Source organism: Acanthaster planci, linkage group LG20 (genome assembly GCF_054643075.1).
Source record: "Acanthaster planci isolate LZ-2023a linkage group LG20, COTS_SCS, whole genome shotgun sequence".
Taxonomy (NCBI): Eukaryota; Metazoa; Echinodermata; class Asteroidea; order Valvatida; family Acanthasteridae; genus Acanthaster; species Acanthaster planci.
In genome coordinates this window covers 9,117,606-9,138,131 of record NC_141796.1, presented here as the reverse complement: position 1 = coordinate 9,138,131, position 20,526 = coordinate 9,117,606, and the positions used below count along the sequence as shown (strand labels likewise).

The 20,526-nt window shown below is 44.1% G+C and overlaps 2 protein-coding genes across 2 annotated transcripts; both read right to left on the bottom strand.

The window, feature by feature from the left end:
• Positions 1–1,350: 1,350 nt before the first annotated feature.
• Positions 1,351–6,012, bottom strand: LOC110974971 (monocarboxylate transporter 14-like). The gene is made up of 5 exons (XM_087130847.1): positions 5,817–6,012; positions 4,137–4,433; positions 3,150–3,613; positions 2,185–2,410; positions 1,351–1,355 (listed from the first exon to the last, which is right to left on the bottom strand). The coding sequence occupies exons 1-5, from the start codon at positions 5,971–5,973 to the stop codon at positions 1,351–1,353; spliced, it is 1,149 nt and encodes a 382-aa protein (XP_086986973.1). The 5' UTR covers positions 5,974–6,012.
• A 2,346-nt stretch (positions 6,013–8,358) lies between these two features.
• Positions 8,359–18,935, bottom strand: LOC110975108 (monocarboxylate transporter 13-like). The gene is made up of 6 exons (XM_022227256.2): positions 18,181–18,935; positions 13,817–14,113; positions 12,839–13,320; positions 11,809–12,034; positions 11,208–11,351; positions 8,359–9,658 (listed from the first exon to the last, which is right to left on the bottom strand). The coding sequence occupies exons 1-6, from the start codon at positions 18,335–18,337 to the stop codon at positions 9,414–9,416; spliced, it is 1,551 nt and encodes a 516-aa protein (XP_022082948.2). The 5' UTR covers positions 18,338–18,935; the 3' UTR covers positions 8,359–9,413.
• Positions 18,936–20,526: the final 1,591 nt, after the last annotated feature.

Here is a 20,526-nt window from a genome sequence, read left to right as displayed (position 1 = left end):
ATCTTTTGTGGACGTTCCTTCCTTTCCCTATTCTCAAGAAAAGTGGGAAAAATAGTCATTTTCCCCTTCAAGTTGGAATTTTTATGGTTTCTCTAACTGTTCCTCTTCATTTTTCTACTGACCCTGACCCAGAAAATGCCTCTAAAACTGTAGTTCAGAGACGTGGAAACGTTGCGTGGACTTGTTCAAGTCCAAACAATGGATTGGAGCCCTGTGAGGACCTCCGTTGTTCACAGTTTCCCATAAGGGTACTTCAATCAAACTCACGTGTACGCATGACACGTGGAATTTGAGTAAGCACTGTCCTCCTGGTCAAGATTGTACAGGAACGCCCGGAAAAACTCGTGAGATTTGATTTTTGGACAGCCGCAAAAACTAGCGAGATGGCTTACAAAGCCGGAGACAATGGAACGTTTTGCAAAATTAACATTAATAATTTTCTGCAACACAGAAATGATTGTTTCTTTATAAAATGGAAAAGAATTTAGCCCAGTTATTTAAACGTTGTACATGGGCGCCACCATGCTGAATGTTGCTTTCTAGTAATTACCAGCGATAACTGGTTGCACGTTCCCGGCGTTCGAGCGGCCGACCCACGAACAACGAATCGAGCTGTTCGGGAACATACGACCGAGAACAAGCCGCCTGAACTCAGCCATATGAATAGCCATATCTCTTGCGACGGAGAAGTCCGTGTGAGGTCACGCTGTCCACAAGAGGGCGTCCTTACCTGTCAGTGGTGCTGCAACGAGCGCGCCCACGCCCATGGGTACCATCACAACAGCAGTCACTCCGTCTTCTCCGTAGTCGCTGAGAAGTTCGAAGGAAGCAGAAAATGAAATACCCAAAAACACAGCACGTAAGAGACCGCAAACTAGGAAAGAAAAGACATTGGTTTCACTCAATTTATTTTTTCTTCTAGGGCTATTTTAAAACAGCAGAGGATAGAGATTTATAGGCTTTTCAACTGAACAACACTACGCAGTGGTGTTAAGATGTGATCTTGGGGCGGTAGCTGCTGAGACCGATTCACGAGTTAACCAGCAGGAACTAAGGTAACAAACATGCCTTTGAAGTTCCATCGAGAACTTCTTTTGACTGAGGACTGGACCGGTCCTCGTCTCTATTTTAAATAGGGACCTGTAGCTAGCTGCGGTCGTATGCAATTAGCCCTGTCAATTTGGAAACTGAACATTTAAGTTTTTGCTTTAACATGAAAAACCTTTCAGTGGGGCAACGAATTGAACACAAGCGCCTATCCTTGCTAAGCCTCTGTTGATCACAGTGTGGTAATTTTTTAATGATTATCATCGATGAATCTTTTTGAGCCAATTTATTTAAAATCAGTGGTTATTCTGTTAAATTGCAGATAAATGAACAATCTATGGTGAACTTATTTTCAGTAACGGAGAAGAAAAAGCAAAAATGCTATCATTTCCTGCTTGATTTGTGCATTGAGCGGGAATCGTTTCCTCATTAACACACATCCCGCAGGATTCAATAATCGCCACTGGTTCCTACGTTCAGAGGATGTCTGTAAAACGTCTGGAAACAATGTAGGGGACGGGAACCATTCTATCTGAGGACGAGAAGTCGACCGGTGGACGTACAAAGGAGGGCGCTGTGGGATGGCTCTCTAGCTCAGGCTTTATAAGACTCAGGCGCGCTACGGGAAGCGATTTATTTCTTACACAACACGCTGTAGAAACTCGACTAAATGCCATAATCGTAGCCCCGGAGGCTTTTTTTTTTAAAGAAAAACCTTGCGTTTCAATAAGGGAACTTTCAAGAGGCGTGAAGATTAGTTTCCATCAGTTTACCATAGGAAAGTTCATGGTATATCTCAGACGGCCCGATAATAAAAAATACGCCTATGGGAATCAGTGAGCATGAAGGAATTCGTGGTTCTGCCATACAGATTGAACGAAGCGAAGCTGGCTCTTCCGCAACCAGTTTTGGGATGAGACTAACTAGGGAAGAGTCTAACATGAGAGTAAGTTCGAGCAACTACTTTTGGTCGACCACTGGTCAGTTATTTTGGCCAGGTATTGTACACAAAATATATCTTGCATCCAGCCAAATCGATGGGTAGTTGACGAATGGATATTGCTCGAATTCGCCGTTGATAGCAGCTATCATTTTGGTAATCGCCAGTAAAACATTTCTGTTGTTCAGCAAACTCACCAGCAGACAGGAGTATCAGATCGGTCAGTGACTTAGCAAGAGTCAGGAAACCCGCTGCAATAGCACCAATCACTGAGGAGATCGCCACCGCGTTTACCCGCAGGAAGGGGAGATGGTCTCCCAAGAACGCTGTCAGTATCTTCCCTGCCACCTCAGACGTGCCAAAGACGACAAGCACCAGGGATGCGTCGTCAGCGGAGAACCCCAAATTCTTCATGAAGCTGGCCTGGGGGAAGGAAGACAGTTAACCCAAGCGTGTACGAACGAAACAGCTAAGTATTAACAGAAGGCTGAAACTGAGGTGCTGGAGAATTCACTGCCTCTATGCTGCAGCAGCCAGGCAACATGGCTGAAGGAAACCGCAAAACACCTGTTTTGTTGCTTGAAAATGGCGATTTTTATGGACCAACATTATGACCAGAAGGGGGGGGGGTTTAAAAACATTGCCCATGGTTTCGGACTCTTTTTAGTTATTTCAGTGACAATTTCGTGGTACGAGCGTTAGAATTCTTTGATTGGTACAATTGGTTGTATTCCCACTATTAGATCACGTGAAAACAGCCCTTTTACAATAGTGCGCCACCAAGAGTTTATAACGCGTTCGCCAATCACGATGCACGAAATCTGTGGATACAATGAGAGTTTGGAAAGGGTCCATAGATTTCGCGCGTTGTGATTGGCCAACCCGTTGCAAACTCTTGGAGGTGCACATTAATTTGTGAATCGCCAGTATTAGACATCGAAAACAACGCTGCTCAGCAAGTACATGTAGGCCTACATGTCTTCAGCTTGCAAGCCAAGGACATCCTGCTTTACAACGAGCACAAAATTATCTGCCTGCATATGCAGCTCGTGCAGACTTAAAACTTTATCGCACAATGGTTACCACCCGATTCCAAACCCACGATAAACATTTTTGCGGTTTTCATTTTTTTCCCTCTAGGGTCCAAGATGGAAATACGTACAAAGTTAACAACGACAAAGGTCCAGCACATGGTACTACACGTGACGGACACGGCAAAGAACCAGGCGTCCCAGTCTCCGATCATCTCTGCTAATCCCTTCTTGTCTTGCTCGAGATTTCGGGCATCGTCTTGGCCATCTCTGGCGTCCTTCAGGGGCTGGGCTCCCGCTTCGGCTGTTCCTTTGCCGGATCGCGGTACTTCGGTCTTCCGTCCGTCTATTACTTCGCAAATGGCGTTCGTCGCCTTGCCCATCCGCTGCTGCACGTCCACGACTCCCTCTTGCAGCTTTCCTTCGACTCGACGTGTGACTGAAGCGGGACGCTGTTGCCGTGCCGGCGGGGGCAACAGGAAAATTCCGTCCAGCATTCCGATCACAAAGACCCCTCCGCTCAAACTCCTCAGCATGTTACGCCAGCCGTAGTTCCCAATGAGTTCAGTCTTTAATGGAGCAAACGAGAGAAGTCCTGCAAGAAGTAGTGGGTGAGAGATTTATCGTATTCATCAATAAAAATAAATAACCGCACAAAAATTGCTCAGGTTCTTTTAAGGGAAATAAGGCATACCATAGATTGTGACGAACTGCTACAACAAAAGTCCAAGTTTCTGAGAGTTTCTCCCTTCTTTTGTGTGCATTTTGGGCAACAATGAGCCAATCTGACATCACTGGAATCGGTCTCGTTCTTCTGACAGATGTCCTCTTCAGTTGTGAAAATCCCCAAAGACAAGAAGGCATATTTCTATTACTTTACAAACTAAAACAACTGCTGGATTCCGTGGTGTAACAGTAAACATGTTCGCCCCTCACGCGAAGGCCCCCAGTTCGAATTTTTATTTTTAATATCAGTTAAAGGTTTGGTCGAGACTGGTTCCCTCTACACATTCCAGTGGTGAGATTAGGAACCAGCAAGCAGCTTCAGTGCTTTGTAAAGCTCGTTTTCACCAAAAAGATATCAAGAACTATTTTACAAGGACAGCCGTGGTCCTTACCTATGGAGGTACCAAGAAGCGCCAGGCACGTAGCACGGGCGTTGTTCTTGCCTGGATGCCATTGGAAAAGCAGACAGATGCCGGAGTGCATAGAGGTGCCGGCCCCGAATGACATCATGACGCCCATAGACAGAAAGGCCCAGTAGATGTTCGGTACGAAGGAGGTGGCCAGTGCGCCTGCGCTGTAGACCGCCACCGCCAGCAGGCAGACGGCCCGGTGACTGAGCCCTCTCAGCAACACTCCACCCAACGGGCTAAAGAAGCTGATGAGGCCGTTGACCATAGATCCCAACCAGCCTGGAGACAGCAGACGAAAGTGGACAGTAAAAAAACAAATTCCTCAACACCCCAACAAACAAACGACAGACCGACCAGCGAAATTCAATTCCAGACCAAAGGAGCCAAAGAAGCGCTCGTGAAAGGAACACCAGTTATTTCAACCTTTTCTCGAGCGTGCACAATGAAATGGTGATGGCCATGTTTTCTATGCTAGACAAAATGTGCCGCACATGGACATTGCTATTGCCAAAGCATTGCTATTGGCCTGACAAAACTTCAGTTAATCAGCACAAACTGACAGGACTAATCGCCCACATCAAACCGCAGCTAGCAACCGGTGCCTATATACGGCGACCTTTCCACAGGGGACCAGTCAACAGGGTATGCCAGCACCGGCGTTTATGTATTATGATATTGAAAGCGCAACAATAGTCATCCAGTGTTGATGTGTGTAGTTCATGCGGGTGTTTATGGTGCGTTAAAGGGTAGCAGAACAATGGAAGTACCTCACAAGGAACACTCGTTGGACTTGTGGGGTACTTAAACGGGTAACCTTCAACATTCTGCCGAAACTAATATTTTGGAATTTACTCAAAACTGAGGAATTTTCAAATGTACATTTCTGTGCCAAAATGAAGTGTTTTATGTTAGGGACATTCAGTCGAAATTTCAGCCAAGGAAAATGATTCAGGGCCAAATGACGCAACCAGAAAACTGTGCTACAAAACAAACAAAAAAAGAAACACAGTACACACACAAAAATAGAAACCGGCGGCAAATTAAAAGTTCAAATAATTACATTCCAACAATAATTAAAAAACAGATAAAATATTTTGACAGAATGGAACAGAATGGAGAATCTAGGAGATGAATCAGGATAATGACAGAAGCTAAATCGGAACGGAAATTGGATTACACAAACCACACAAGCGACACCTGACTGGGTGAACACGATGTCATAGTTATAAACGCACGACCAAGACATTGAAAATAGTGGGCACACTGCATAATGTTATAGTTTCATTTCCTTATTGGCTTTTTGTCTTTCTATCTTTCTGATTTAGTTCTGTGATTTCACACAGGAAAATGAATGCCTCGTCATAGGAAAACAAACTCTGGCTACGCGGCAGTGGACCCTGTGTGGCGAAATTTGTACGAAGCTTTTCGCAATACCTATATAGAGGCTTTGCATGCATGGCGGCCATCTTTTGGGGCAGTTCTTTAGTTGCATGCTCCTTTGCACATATCCTGTGGAAAAAAAGCTTTGGCCTTCAAGATGGCAGTCATGCAAACCCTCTTTTGATACAGGAGTAGAGGAGTTGGAGAATGTGGAGAATATTACAGTACCCAATGTGGTCTTTTCCCTATGAATACAACGGTTTCACTTACTAATACTCTCACCTGTCAGTGCAGCGCTGGTCTCGAATTCTTCCTGAAAACTGACAAACAAAATGCTGTAATTGTACAGCGGCCCATAGAGAAGAGCGAACTGGACCATCGTGGCGAATGTGACCAGCCAGCCGGCCCATCTTCCCAACACGGCGAGTCCCGCTGCCATGACAGCCGTACGCGAGAGCCAGAGCCGGGAAATCACCCCGCCGCGCTCCGATCTATTGGGCCTCCGTTCAACTTGAAAGCACCCGCTGGTGTGTATCCGATCCAACGCGCTGGGGGTGTGTGGGGGGGGGAGCCTGCGGCTTGCGAAGGTTCTAAGCTCTTTTCGCATGTTAAGTTGGTGCAGTCCAATAACCGTTCCTGAAGCCTGGTTAATTTTCGCCATCCGCCCGCTAAAGCTTCCCCGGGACCCCATGAAGCCATTAATCATCAATAACATCTGCCTTCCACGCACGGGCCATTTACACTAAATTACAGAGGCACGTGAAACTTCAGTTCAGAGCTCGATTTCTACCGCCCTGGTTCAATGGATGTTGGTGTTGTTGCTGTAGAAGATTAATGCAAATACGGCAGACTAGTGCCCTGCGTGCCACAAAGGTTCGATACCTTCTACGGTTGGCGACATATCAAGGGAGAAATTATATTAACATAACACTGGATTACATAATACCTCCAGCATTAGCGATGCAAGACTTTGTCTTTGATAAATAACGGTGGTGTTGTGCGCACGAAGGAGTGCTTAAGGGTGCATTCCTATAAGTAAATTCCCATAGACACCCATAATAAATCCTTATAATTTCAAAAGTATGTTACAAATACGCGCAACTCTCACAGGTGTCTAGGCTGGACTAAATATTTATGTTCCACAAGTCCTCTTTCATTTTCCTTTCAATTTTCAGTTAGTTGACCAATGAATTTTTGGAAAAACTCACCCAAAGCTGATCGCGCCTAAACTGAAAGAAGTTTTACTGCCCGGAAAAGTAGCCATTTTGAAAATGCATATCTCTTTAAAATTGCTAAATAGAGGCACTTTTGGACCCGATTGCATCCAAAATTGCTCAGAATTGGAAGCCCCGAGCCTGGGCCAGAGGTTCAGTGCCATATTTCTACAATTTCCTTCATTCTATGACTGGCAGGGTTCTCTAACGTAATGTTTTGAGTGCATAAAGTTTTATTAACGAGCTCGGCGGACGGGGGTGCACCACGGATATATTTAAAAAAAAAAAAACCCTGAACTTGCAAAGCCTTTGTACGAGATAGAAGCCAACCAGCGGCCATTTTACTAAGCCAAATACAAATGCGCGGATTGGCTCGCTTCTATTGACGCCAGCAGGGAGAACAAAGGCGGGCAAGCTTTGTAAAATGGCCGTTAGTGAATTCAATGGTCTCTATAAGCTGATTAAGGGCATTGCGAATCCAGATTTGTTTTATATACGTCCGTGGGGTGCACCCTCAAAGTCACAAGTCGTTAGATTGTCTGTTCACATACCTTTCCGCCATTTTGTTTGCTTATAACGGTTTTAAGTTTACGTCAGAGGCCAATCTTTCATAAAGTATGATACTCAAGGTATTTTATCTCGTACATTCTGCGAAAAGTGCACCACAAAGTTGCCTTCTTAAATCGAGACTTCACTTTCAGTGGGGTTTCTTGGGGGAGAAATAAAAAAGTCGACGGTGTATATACCGGCTACCGTATTATTAAAATGCTAAAAGTTATAAGCATTGTTATCCGGTTCGTAAGTGTGACGTCACTTCAGTTTAAACCACGCCCACTGCACACGTGTAGTGCACACAGAGTTACATGCATTGATCACCGTTTACATGGAACCATGGAACCGGAAGTCAACGCGCAACTTCAGCGATCGTCCAATGGGAGCATGCAAACCATGGCGCGTCTGCCTTTGTGACGAAGTCACTTACGAACCGGATAATACCTTCATAAACGTACAAAATGAATAACAAACAGTATGCATCCTGGAGTGTAAAATTTCATTAACTCCAGTAGGTCTATAAAGTGGAGGCCAGATTATAATTTAAACACTCTTTGGTTACTGAAATAACCATCTTGTGTATACAACTACTTGCAGGTAAACGGTCAGCCAGATATAATGTGGATTTCTGTCTGTATATGTCCACGTGGGACCTATTTCATATTTTATTGCATCCACCGTAAATCTGAGGCAGATTATTATGTTGCCAAACAGATTTGTCACGATTGCAAAAACATTTCGTATGTATGGTACACTGTAGACGACAAAATTGCGTCACGCTCTGCCGTCACCTCGAGGGCACAGCGTACGTGATGCATGAACGGTGGGAATACGGGCGTTTCACAAATGTGCGCCACCAAGAGATTGCAACGCGTTGGCAAATGACAGTGCGCGTTTAGAAAGGGTCCACAGATTTCGCGCGTTGTGATTGGCCAAGGCGTTGCAAACTCTTGGTGGCGCACTATTGTGAATCGCCCGTATTCCGGCACAATGTCCTATTTGTTGGTGATGATCTTATTCAACTGGAAGATACATGTATACAGATTCAAGAAGGCATGTCACTTGACAGTTAATTTATTTACCCCTCTGTACTAACGGCATCAATGTATTTTTACATTATAAAAACTCATTACATGTCTCGTATCTCTGATTACATTTTAAAAATTGTTACACAAAATACACAGTGGGCCTATTTGTTCCACGAGGATCCGGATCGCAATCAGTGATCCGACGCTGGTTCACGGACGCCAGAACCTGCGTAATGGATAGAGCGAACCAGCTTTGGAATAACTGATCGATCAACCTCGTTCCATGCATGGGTACAATTTTGCCGCTCCATGTTGGTTCCCACCATGCCTTACGCAATCAAACTAGTGCTGGAACATTTGATTGCGTGGGATGTGTTCCTTCCTGGCCCCAGTACAGAGACAAAATTATACGCGGCTACATACTGCTTTGATGCGTTCTGACCACAGAATATAAACGTATAGACCACCAGATCCTATTCAAAACTATAGGAGTATTCCGTGATCTTCACGGCGCCCGACTTAAACTATGGGCAAATTCACCCTTTGGTATGGGGAATTTACGAACAGTTGAAGAATTCCAGTCCAAAAATTCCATGAAGCCCTTTTTAGATTGTGAAAAAAATTTACTTAATCAATTCCAAGATCAACTACTGTATAGGCAATAAGGGTAACCTGCCTCACTAATTACATCCACTTTTAACATTTCCTCATTAGAACCATGAAAAGACCTTATATTCACCTCAAAACAATAACAATGATACAATGGACTCGGCAAGCAACTTGGTCCTAACCTTCCAACTCTTTGAATTCAGACTATCAATTTTGGAAACATCGGTTATTTCATGTATTGGCTAACCAGACCCATGAAATTTCTTTACTTTACTCGTGTTCTTTAAAGCTGCTACAGTGTATATATTGCAATGTACTTTCGGACAAAAATAAAATGCTTTCACAATAGAAAAAATGACAAATTTATTTACTATATTCTGTACCTGAATACAAGAAATAAATATTATAAAATAAAGGACTCTAGTTTGCAGTTATTTCAACACCAAGGTACTGTTTAACGATTTGGCTTATAGTCTCTAAGTCTCGGTCACCATGCAAACTCCATTTTTCGTCTCTCTCGTCGGCGGAAGTTTCTCTTCAGTTTTCACGTCCTGTTCGAGTTGTCTCTTTCGACCCCACCTGTACCTCTTCTCAAAGGTGGAAGGCGACATCACCTTTCTCCTGATCGTGATGGCTAGGACGCAGACGGTGGATAAGGCGAACAGACCGACCAAGACTAACAAGCTGAGGGTGTAGTTACCAGACGCGTCAAACAGTGCACCTAACCAAGGGAAACAATCTTCATATTGAGCGGCTCCTTGCGACATGGAAAAGTCCAATATAAATTATGTGGACTTTTCGATTTCACAAGGCGAAAAGTCTGGATTTTAACGAGCCATAATTTTCTTTCCGTCTCACTATTTAAAGCCAGTCAATTTTTTTTTATGTAAGGCATCATTTAAGAACTAATTACATCCACTTTTAACATTTCCTCATTAGAACCATGAAAAGACCTTACATTCACCTCAAAACAATAACAATGATACAATGGACTCGGCAACCAACTTAGTCCTAACCTTCCAACTCTTTGAATTCATACTATCAATTTTGGAAACATCGGTTATTTCATGTACTGGCTAACCAGACCCATGAAATTTCTTTACTTTACCCGTTCTTTAAAGCTGCTACAGTGTATATATATATATATTGCAATGTATTTTCGGACAAAAATAAGTGCTTTCACAATAGAAAAAATGACAAATTTATTTACTATATTCTGTACCTGAATACAAGAAATAAAATATTATAAAATAAAGGACTCTAGTTTGCAGTTATTTCAACACCAAGGTATTATTTAACGATTTAAGAATTCCTATCGGTTGACTATAGGACAGGGCCACCCTACCGATGACTTGAGTGTTGAGTGAATAATGGAGGGGGTGTTGCTCCACTGAAACCACATAGGCTGGGGAGGAATGCAGTGTAAAGGCATTTATCAGGTAGAATTGGCCTCTTGAGAACACTTCACCTGATAGCCAACCGACAATAAATGTATCGGTCGGACCTTTCTGTCCGACACCTACCCGATAAGAATTTTGAAATGGTGCCTAACTGCAACATATATCCGAGTCCGCTGTATGGATGACGTCGTTTTAATAAGTGTCCAAAACAGACGCTAACTTTGGCAAATTCTGTTGACGTAGCCGTCATTATTGTGTGTGCTTGTCAGGTAGCACGAATCGGGTCACAATTCTTCCAAGGTTTTTTTATCTTTAACGCTCTGCTATTCAAAGTCAGTGACTGTCGACTGTTCAAAGCCGTAGGAATAAGGATGATGCTAACTGTTTAACAGTAAATCTCATTTGGGCGAATGGGACTGTCTGAACCCCTGGCATAATTAAATGGCAGCAATAATGATTGTCACGTGATGTCAGATGCACCAACCAAATGACAAGGATCTGCGTGTCAGTCACATAGAACTCTTCAATAACCTCTTCCCGTATACGCTTTCAGCTTTTGTAATCCTCATTCACATGTACGCACGAGGTCAGAAATGACGACCAACGGTTCTCGCAGTGGGTCCTATCCGCACTATTTTGACGAGGAGGCGGTTCATTCCGCTTACTGTACCTTTCCGTTCAGTGCAGGCACACGACATGGCATGTTTTGTACGTGCAGCAACGAGATCCCTTTTGGTGGAAAGTCGCTACATGAACAACAGCTGCTACAGCAAGGCTTAGGACGCAAGGATACCATGCAGAATGTACAATGCCGGTATGTGGTTAATCAAACTGCTCGTACATTGTACGGGACTTGGAGGGCGCCCTTACCTGTCAGCGGTGCGGCACTGAGATTACCCAGGCCGCACGGCACCATCACCAGGGCCGCCACAATGTCTCCTCCGTAGACGCCGAACAGTTCAAAGCTACTGGAAAACGTAATGCCGTAGTATGTGGAACGCATGAGACCGGACACTGCAAGAAACGAAATGGATTTTATGCCATTACAGCTAGTGTGACGTAAGCCCCTTTTATCACAGTCAAGTGTGTGAGTTCGAACGATGACCCTTCGTCAACCGCTGGCCAGTTTTCCCTGGTAACCTGTGCACAAAATATATCCTGGTTACCAGGCAAACGAGTTGAAAATTGGTCTTTTCTTGAATTCGCCCTGGGCGATTGTGAGAGCCTTTTCTTAGAAAACTGGAACTTGCTTTGCCTGACTCAACTATACAAAAGTATGGCGCGTGGCAACACAGTGTGGTTCAGCTACACAAAGGAAACGAAGACAAGGTTTGGGAACCATTTTAGAAGTGCACATAATACCAGTTAACACACACGGATCACCAAATGCGAATGGAAAAGTGCATAAGATCAAAAGGAAACTTGGTGCCCATCATTGACAAGGGCTATTTTTGCAACTTGGCAAACTCACCGACAGACAGAATTATCAGATCGGCCAGTGACTTAGCGAGAGTCAGGAAACCCGCCGCGATGGCACCAATCACCGAGGTGATCGCTAACGCGTTGACCTGCAGGAAGGGGAGATGGTCCCCCAGGAACGCCGTCAGTATCTTCCCTGCCACCTCGGCCACGCCAAAGACGATGAGCACCAGGGATGTGTCGTCGGCGGAGAACCCCACACTCTTCATGAAGCTGGCCTGCAGTTGGCAGGCATAAAAGCATTATCAGCGAAAAACCAAGGATTTGAAGCAGCTTGTTACTAGTATATAAGCCCTTTTCACGTTTCATTTGCAGAAACTCAGAAGACTTAATGTATTCATCAGAGAGGAATAAATTCATGACCACAACGTCGCGTTATGTTTGGAGAATGGATGCTCGCGATTTTTATTGTTCAAGACAATTTGTTCCTCACTAGCTTTGTTCAAAATCAACAACAAAAACCGACGGAACAGAAAATTGGCTTATTTGCAGCGAACTAACATGAATGGCGAATGACGTTTTTGTACATACCCAGTTTCACAACGAACACAACACCGTTCACAGAGAGAGGGCGCTATCAAACATTGGTCACAACCCCTGAGCCGTTTTCCAATACTCAACTTCGGCTCCGTCTCAGGCTTCAACTGTTTTTTTTAACTAGCTGACGTTGAAGCTGTAAGCACAGTAATTAGTTTAATAGTGCCACAAAACACCAAATAAGATGCAAGAGAGCCAGAAATTACAGTAATCTAACTTAATTTAACGCTTCAGGCCCACAATCAGGGATTGGTTTTGGGAACGAAGCCTGAGACGGAGCCCAAGTCGAGTATTGGAAAAGGGCCTTGGTTTCAACTGACTAAAAGATTACGAAATAACGAGTGCCCAGCTCTTTGTTAAACGTCAGCTCTTCTGTATTTCCTGCCATGCAGTTTCGGATTATGCTTTTGATAACAGGCCGGCCAAACTTGCGTTTGAAATTCCTCGCACTAAAGACACAATGGAAGGTATTGAATTCTACCTACAAAGTTAACGACGACGAAACTCCAGCACATGTACGCGAACGTTTGGCACACAACAAACAACCAGGCGTCCCAGTCTCGAACTATCTCTGCGAATCCCTTCCTGTCTCGCTCGAGGTTTCGCACATTGTCTTCGTCCTTTTCGGCACACTCTGCGCTGTCGGCTTTTCCTTTGCCGGAGGGCAGGAAATCTCCTCCTTCCTCTCCGTCTGCTTCATCGCAGAAGGGATCAGTCGCCTTATCCACACATTGCGGCTGTTCCGTGTCTTCGCCCCGCGGCTGCAGTTCCAGCAGTCGCATACCTGTCGCGGGGGACGCCGACCCCCCCTCCACTGGGCGACGCTGTTGCCGTGCTGAGGCGGGCATCAGCAGTGTTCCGTCAAGCATTCCGACAGTAAAGACCACGCCACTCAAAATCCTCAGCATGTTGCGCCAGCCGTAGTTCTCGATGAGTTGAGTCTTAGTTGGAGCAAAAGCGAGAAGCCCTGTAACAGACAGTGGGAGATTCCCCTGACTTTTCATGATTCTTCATTCTGCTAAAAGAAATACTCACAATCATCGGCGATTAGAGGTACAACGAATGACGCCCTGTGCACATGTTTTTCTTTTATTGGTGTGATAAAAAAATGTACAAAAATCTTAAGGCGACTTCTTGTAAATAACCCTACATTTTGCTGATATGGACCTCGGGTGAGTTTAATGCCCTCAGCTCGCACGACACAATTTCTTCGAATCCTCATGGATAGAATTTATTTGAACAATCACGCAGGTATAGGCCTAATATTTTTGCGTGAGTCACGACCCTTACGCAATTGTGCGTGCAGTGATTGAACTAACAAAGTAGCCCACAATGCTTTGCGACGCCTGCATTTCCTTAACAACAAAATTCTGCTAAGGCCTCGAGCCACGTGCAAGCCCCACGTAAGGGCAGTTTGGACAAGCCAAACTTTCGTTCCGGAACTGAAACCTTAATGTCCTCACCTATTGAGGTTCCAAGAAGCGCCAGGCACGTAGCTCGGGCGTTGTTCTTGCCAGGATACCACTGGAAAAGCAAACAAATCCCACAGTGCATGGAGGCGCCAGCCCCGAATGACATCATGACGCCCATAGACAGGAAGGCCCAGTAGATGTTCGGTACGAAGGAGGTTGCCAGTGCGCCTGCGCTGTAGACCGCCACCCCCAACAGGCAGACGGTCCGGTGACTGAGCCATCTCAGCAACACTCCACCTACAGGGCTAAAGAAGCTGATAAGGCCGTTGGCCACAGATCCCAACCAACCTGGAGACAACAAGAAGGAAAATCGATGTACCAAATGTGTCTCCATTTTCCCTGGTCGAACCACTGAACTATCATCTGGATCAGAGTTGTATCCTATAATTTGAGTAGCGCCAACTTCAGACTTTGGAACCAAAAATGGCTGTTCATTATGCGTGCAGTACAGCGTGCAGATGTTGAGAGCTAATTGTCCATGTGCATTTACGCATAATCAGCCACTTTGGTCGGCCATTCTCAGTTGCACAGAGAGTGAAATTGTACACGGTTTCCCAACCTGTCCATTAAATTTTGTGGAGGGAACCAGTCTCAACTGTACTCCCAATCCGTGCTCACCAAATAAACCTTTTCATCAATAAATTCATAATTATGCACGCATGTGCACAAATGGCCTTGGCGGCAAGAAGTGTGATCAGTTTTAATTTATTATAAAGACGAACAAAGAAATTGTTTGGAGCGGGATTTGAACCTGCGACCTCTGGAACACCGTACCAGAGCTCTATCAACTGAGAGTTCTAATTTAAGTGGAATTTTTATTGCTTTGTTAAAAATTTTAAAATCTTAATTTTTCCTGTGTGCATTTTTTAGTGTGGCCCCCTTCCATCATAAGTAGTATAAACTACATCGTTAGTGTTCTTGGAGCCAACATGTGCATTTGTAAAATCACGCACCCCTTTTCAGTGTATATGTAAACGTATACTGTACGTAGGCCTACATAGCTTAGGCTACCATTGAACTTGGTCGTAGCTTGGAGTACTACCGAAAGAAATGGTATCTAGTGGTTGTGTTGGGGGTTGTACAAGACAAAGTGCAAATTCCAAAGACAAAGAGATCTGGTTCTTCAGACTACCCAAGCGCAGAAAGCAGCGAATCGAAAGGGTACAATACCCGTACATGTACATTGAACCATACAAGTAGAACGGAACCAACATTTTGGTTTAAGACTGATAAGACGGAGTGACTACAGGCCTACAGCTAAACTGTATCTGAAACTTCGTGCTAACGATTAAAACATCCTGTAGTTGAAATTGACTCAAATAACCGAGAGCAACACGCAAACTGGCAGGAACTCAACAAAAAAGAAAAAGAAAAACAAAACAGCCCCATGAGTTGTCAGACTGACATGCGCACATGCTTATGCTTTACATGTTTTACAGAGCGAAACCTGGTTGAACTCTGCCAAGCCAGGTTATTGATTCAACCTCACTCGATCGACAATGCCACCAGTAGGGGGTGCAGACAGATATCTTCATTCAAACAGCCCACGCTGACGTGAACCAACGGACGGTCGAGTACATTGAACTACATGTAATTTGATTTCATCAGGGCATGCTCTGGCTCATGAGACGGTGGGTTCGTACAAAAACAAAGGTGCACGTACGCCACAAACGGGACTGCCAGCGGTGAAATTTGGGCAGAATGGGACCGTCCGCTAAGTGGCTCTATTTTGCAATAGATCACTGCCATCAGTTTCAAAATGGCGATGGGCTGCAAGCCTTTTTAGGGATGGCCATCCTTAGATATAAATTTCCACGATAGGTATTGCTCAACCAACCCAAAATTGAACCGAAAATGAAAATCAAAGAAGAAAAGCTTTAATTTGATGTGTACCTCAAACTCCCGAGAAAATTGTGTAAATATTAAGGTAAGGGTAGTCTCCACTGCCGTCGGTGACACTTTATCAGTTTACAATCGTGGGCCGTGTCCGAATCACTGGGCTGCGGCTTGAAATCACTCACAAGTCTATGATCGCGGCTGAAGCCACAAGCCCAAGGTCGTGTGTGATTTTAAGGCGCAGCCAACCGCCAACCGTAATCCGGACGTGGTACATAGTCTGGCGGCAAAGACGGGTTCATATTCGTACTGTGTACAAGTACATGTAGGTTTTTGTCTACCACTTCCATGCCAACAGCCAGGAATATGCAAGTAGGCTTTGGCGTGACTCAGTTTTGGCAAGTGGTTGAGATCAATGTTCGCAGTGCGTGACCGATCCAAACTGTGAGAGCCACGGCTGACGGCGATGTGAACAATGATTGAAATTCGACTCCAGCAATAAACATGTACACCATAGAATTATATGTAAAAAAAATGCACACTCACTTTTTGGTTATAAAAAACCCCAAAGCCATGATCTTTGAACATTAAAAAATCCAGACGGGGAACCGGATCCTACAGCTCCCAGAGCGATTTCTGTTTATTTTCCCCATGTGTCCATCATCATTTTTGTTGGGTCCACTTTTTTCCGTTTATTTTTCATACACCTCGAGAGATCGTTTCCTGCGCTGATTTTGTTCTGTGTCGGACCCTGTCAATTTACATGTGTCCTGGTCAACTTTGTGATAACTCGGGTTGACTCGCTAATTGTGTGCTTTACCTGACTATTTTTTTTTCCAATTACACTGTAGTAATAGGCTGAAATCTGTTCTAATTTCTTCATTTTTATATTGTTAACGCCTTGGTTTTTCCATGCTTGGATGTGATCAGTCTTTGAAAGTTGAGAAACTTTGGGAATCGATAGTGAATAGAGTTTCATCAGAAATAACGTGACTATTAACTGATTGAAACAAATGGGACTGCATTTGTTGTTCCTTAGAACAGATTTTATTTTGGAGCATCTTTTGAAATCTTGTGAAGTTTTGACAAATTTCAAAGAAAAATGTTGCTTTCCCTTTAGCCTATAGTTTCTTAGCAATTGTAAACAAACATTTGAAACAACATTCGTTCTCTGTGTATTTTTTATTCTCACGAGGAGACTAAAAGTCATCTCGTCAGCGGAGATAGAATGGACCATTGCTCTGCATGAGTCAGGATGCAGCGTAAACTTAGATGAATGCCAATGATTTTAAAAGAGAACACGTTGGAATGTCAAACATAAGATAGCGTTATTTTCTCATGTGTTTCAACAAAACAAGATGGCGATCGATGGAGTACTGCGGACCACCTGGCTTTTTTCAACCGTTGAGGGGGGTACTTCTAGTCGAGGCGGATAAGGGAAATCAAGTCCACTACGTTGTGCTGTTTTCACAAAGGGGAGCAAAATTTAGTAATGACTTACTTTTTAATTAAGACATTATTTTTACAGCGAATATGGAGGTTTCACAGTAGTGCGCCTTCAAAAGTTTGCAGCGAGTTGGCAAATCACAATGCACGAAATCTGTCGACTAATATAATGCGCCTTTGGAAGAGGGTCGACAGATTTTGCGTGTTGTGACTGGCCAACGCGTCGCAAACTCTTAGAGGCGCACTACTGTGAATCACCCGTCACACGAGCAAAAGTACAACATCAACAAGTCAGAACCCCTCAAGGAGAAAGCCATACCGTTTATGTTCACAAACATTCAAAAGAGAAAAACAACAGTCAAGGGTGGGAAGAAAAACTGTCAGCTGCTCGGCACAGAATGTCGGGGGTACGGAATGATAAAAGCTACTGATCATGCAGGGAAAGGCTGACTGCATTCCAACAGCCCTTTCAATACCTAAACATATCCGCTATAGTGAACTGCGGTACAAGACCATCACTGATTAGCATGCAAGTTGCAATGAACTCATTAGAGTGAAAACTTCTACTGAGCTCACTCGCATATTAAAAGAGTCCACCCCGAAAATTTCTTTTGAAAAGGTATATTGTTTGGCTGTAAAATTGAAGGGGTTGGGGAAACTTATTGGGCCAGGATCAACTCCCTGGGCTTGCTTAGGGGCTTCCATCCGAGTGCAGAATTGATAATATTGTGGATATAAATCGGTCCTCATGCAGTCTCCCAGAAAGTAGAGGGAAGCCACTTGAAAAATGGCTGCTAGTAGGCTTGGGAACTATCACTTATCGAGGGGTGGGTTTGTTTTGCGTGAATAATTAAAAATGTAAGTGGCTAACCCACCAAAAAAAAATTGAAATGAAGTGAAAAGACTTGGTCAAGACAATAATTTCATTTTTGTTTGAGAAACTCCGGTCAATGCCGGCTTGCCTGTTGTAGAGCCCGGATGAACTTTGTGTTTGCACCAGTTTTCAATTGATTTAGTTCAGCCAGCGCACCCACCGATGGTTTCGATGCACCAGTTCTTAAGACTATACCCACCTGTCAGTGCGGCGCTCGTCTCGAATTCTTCCCGGAAACTGACAAACAAGATGCTGTAATTGTACAGTGGCCCAAACAGGAGGAAGAACTGGACCATCGTGGCGAACGTAACCAGCCAGCCAGTCCACCTGCCTAACATAGCGAGTCCCGCTGCCATGACACTCCAGTACGTTGTTCTCAGGTGATGGAGCGATCAGCCCTCATAAATTACCGATTGCGAGGAGCTACACAAGCCTGGCTGCCTGGCTATGTGCATGGCGCTTCAGTGCTCAACGCCAGAAACGCCGAAAAACACTAATCTGTTTAGCTTCGTGGTCAACGCACAAGGGAAGAAATCGATGGGAAAATGGCGCACCCCTCTGTGCTCCGTATTCCCCTTCAAAGCACGCAATAATTATAATATACAGTGCAATATATAATGCTTTCCTATGGTCGTGTCTGTAAAGGACCAGGGCTTCGAAATGCACACAAGTCTACGCAGGCTGCAATCACTTCAGATAGCCGCAGTGGAGTTATTCGGACACGGCCGTACTGACTGTGCGCGCGAGGATGGATCGATGGATAAATATTATTATGCAGTTGAGAGATCAGTACAGCCACGGTATAAGGCACGCAAGCTCAATATACACGGACGCTCTATAGTGCCACACACCGTAACTGAAATATTTCCCTATAGTGCAATGATTTTCTTGTGTCATGATTTCTCTTTAAAGGTAGAAGTGTGAATATCTTACTCTCAAAAGGATGAGTCTCTAATAAATCCACGTTCCACTCAGCCAAGGAGTACTACTTAGGACAACTCGAGAAAGGGATGTCTCTTTAACATGGCTCCACTTTTGAGTGCTTTTTACTCTTTTGAAGTGAATTTCATCCAGTTTTAGAGAGTTGATTTCACGAGTGGAGTAGTCGCTCTCTATGATTGTAAGGATTTCAGTCTTTTACCTCAGAAAATACTGACCTCAGAAAATAATGATGTGATCAGTAGGTATTCCTAAAGGTCAGCAAAGAACGACCCTTGACGACGGGAAAAGATCAACATGTCCCGCAGCTTGGCTGTGGTAAACTGCTGCAATTTTTGTCCATATCCTAAAACTGCCACCTACGGTGCAACACACGTTATGGGCTATCTAGCTCCTGCAATCTTTCGAAAAGCAATCTTTCGAAAAAAAAAAACCTTTAAAACTAGAATCAACTCACTATTCAGAGCGCCACCAAGAGTTTGCCACGGTGAGGCCTTTTTCGCAGTGCATTGCGAGAAAATGGTAGACCGAAATTTTTTGTGCCGATGACTGCCCAGGTAGGCCTTTGTGGGAACTTGAATTGTTCTGCTGTTTGTTATGGCAGGGTTGAAGATTTGGAAATGTTTAGAGTATCCGTCATAATAAATATAAAATGTTGTTTTTTGTGAGGCACCGAAAGCCCCAATCAATCACACATTTCCTCACATTCGGTTAAATGGAAATCGCGGCAAATCGGCCATTTCTTTGTCGACTGTGCACTTCAAACATGTTCTAATGATACTGCTGCAGGCTGAGGCCAGCGTCCATCGACGATGAAGCCTAACGGTCTACTAGAGCAGAAATTTAAACGGCAGTAACTATAAGTGCGAGGGCTCCCTTAGACGCATGTATTTTGTCTTCAGCCACAGCCAAGATTATCCGAAATTGTGGATCATTAATGGGGCCACATTAACCGAAAAGTGTCAACTTTTAAACAACAGCTCAAGAGCAATACTGCGAATAGACCGATTGCGCCTGCTAAGTCACGTGACCTAGAGTGGGTATTAAATATAGAGCCTGAAAGTTGACCCCTGATGGCGCGCTTCCGGAACCGGTGTTCTCGTACGCAGATGAACATTTGCGGAATTATACTTTATGGTAGTCATTTGGTTATAGCCACAATAATAATGGACTAACGTATTTAAGGAATTTGTAATTTATAAGGAAATAAACTTAAAACAATATTCTGCTTTTGCGAAAGATTCTCTTATGTATAACTTTGCTGACGAGAACTGCGTCAGGTCAACTCGACTGAATCTAGAACCCATCCACAGCAAGTCGGGTAAATCTTTGCAACTTTGTACAATCTCGTTTTCACGTAAGCACGGGGAAATGAAAACAAACTTGCACGAAGGCAAGAAGACCTAGGGACGATATTGCCGGGAGTGAAAGGTCGTTGATGAAATTAGGTTTTTACCCATCTCCAGGTGACTTTACCAAAATATTACTTGAGGAGCATAAACGGAGAAATTCAGATATGAGTGTTTCTTGGTATGGTTTCATTTAGAAATCATTCTTCTCAAAATTATCGAACGTGATAGGACGACCCAACATAAAATCCCCATAG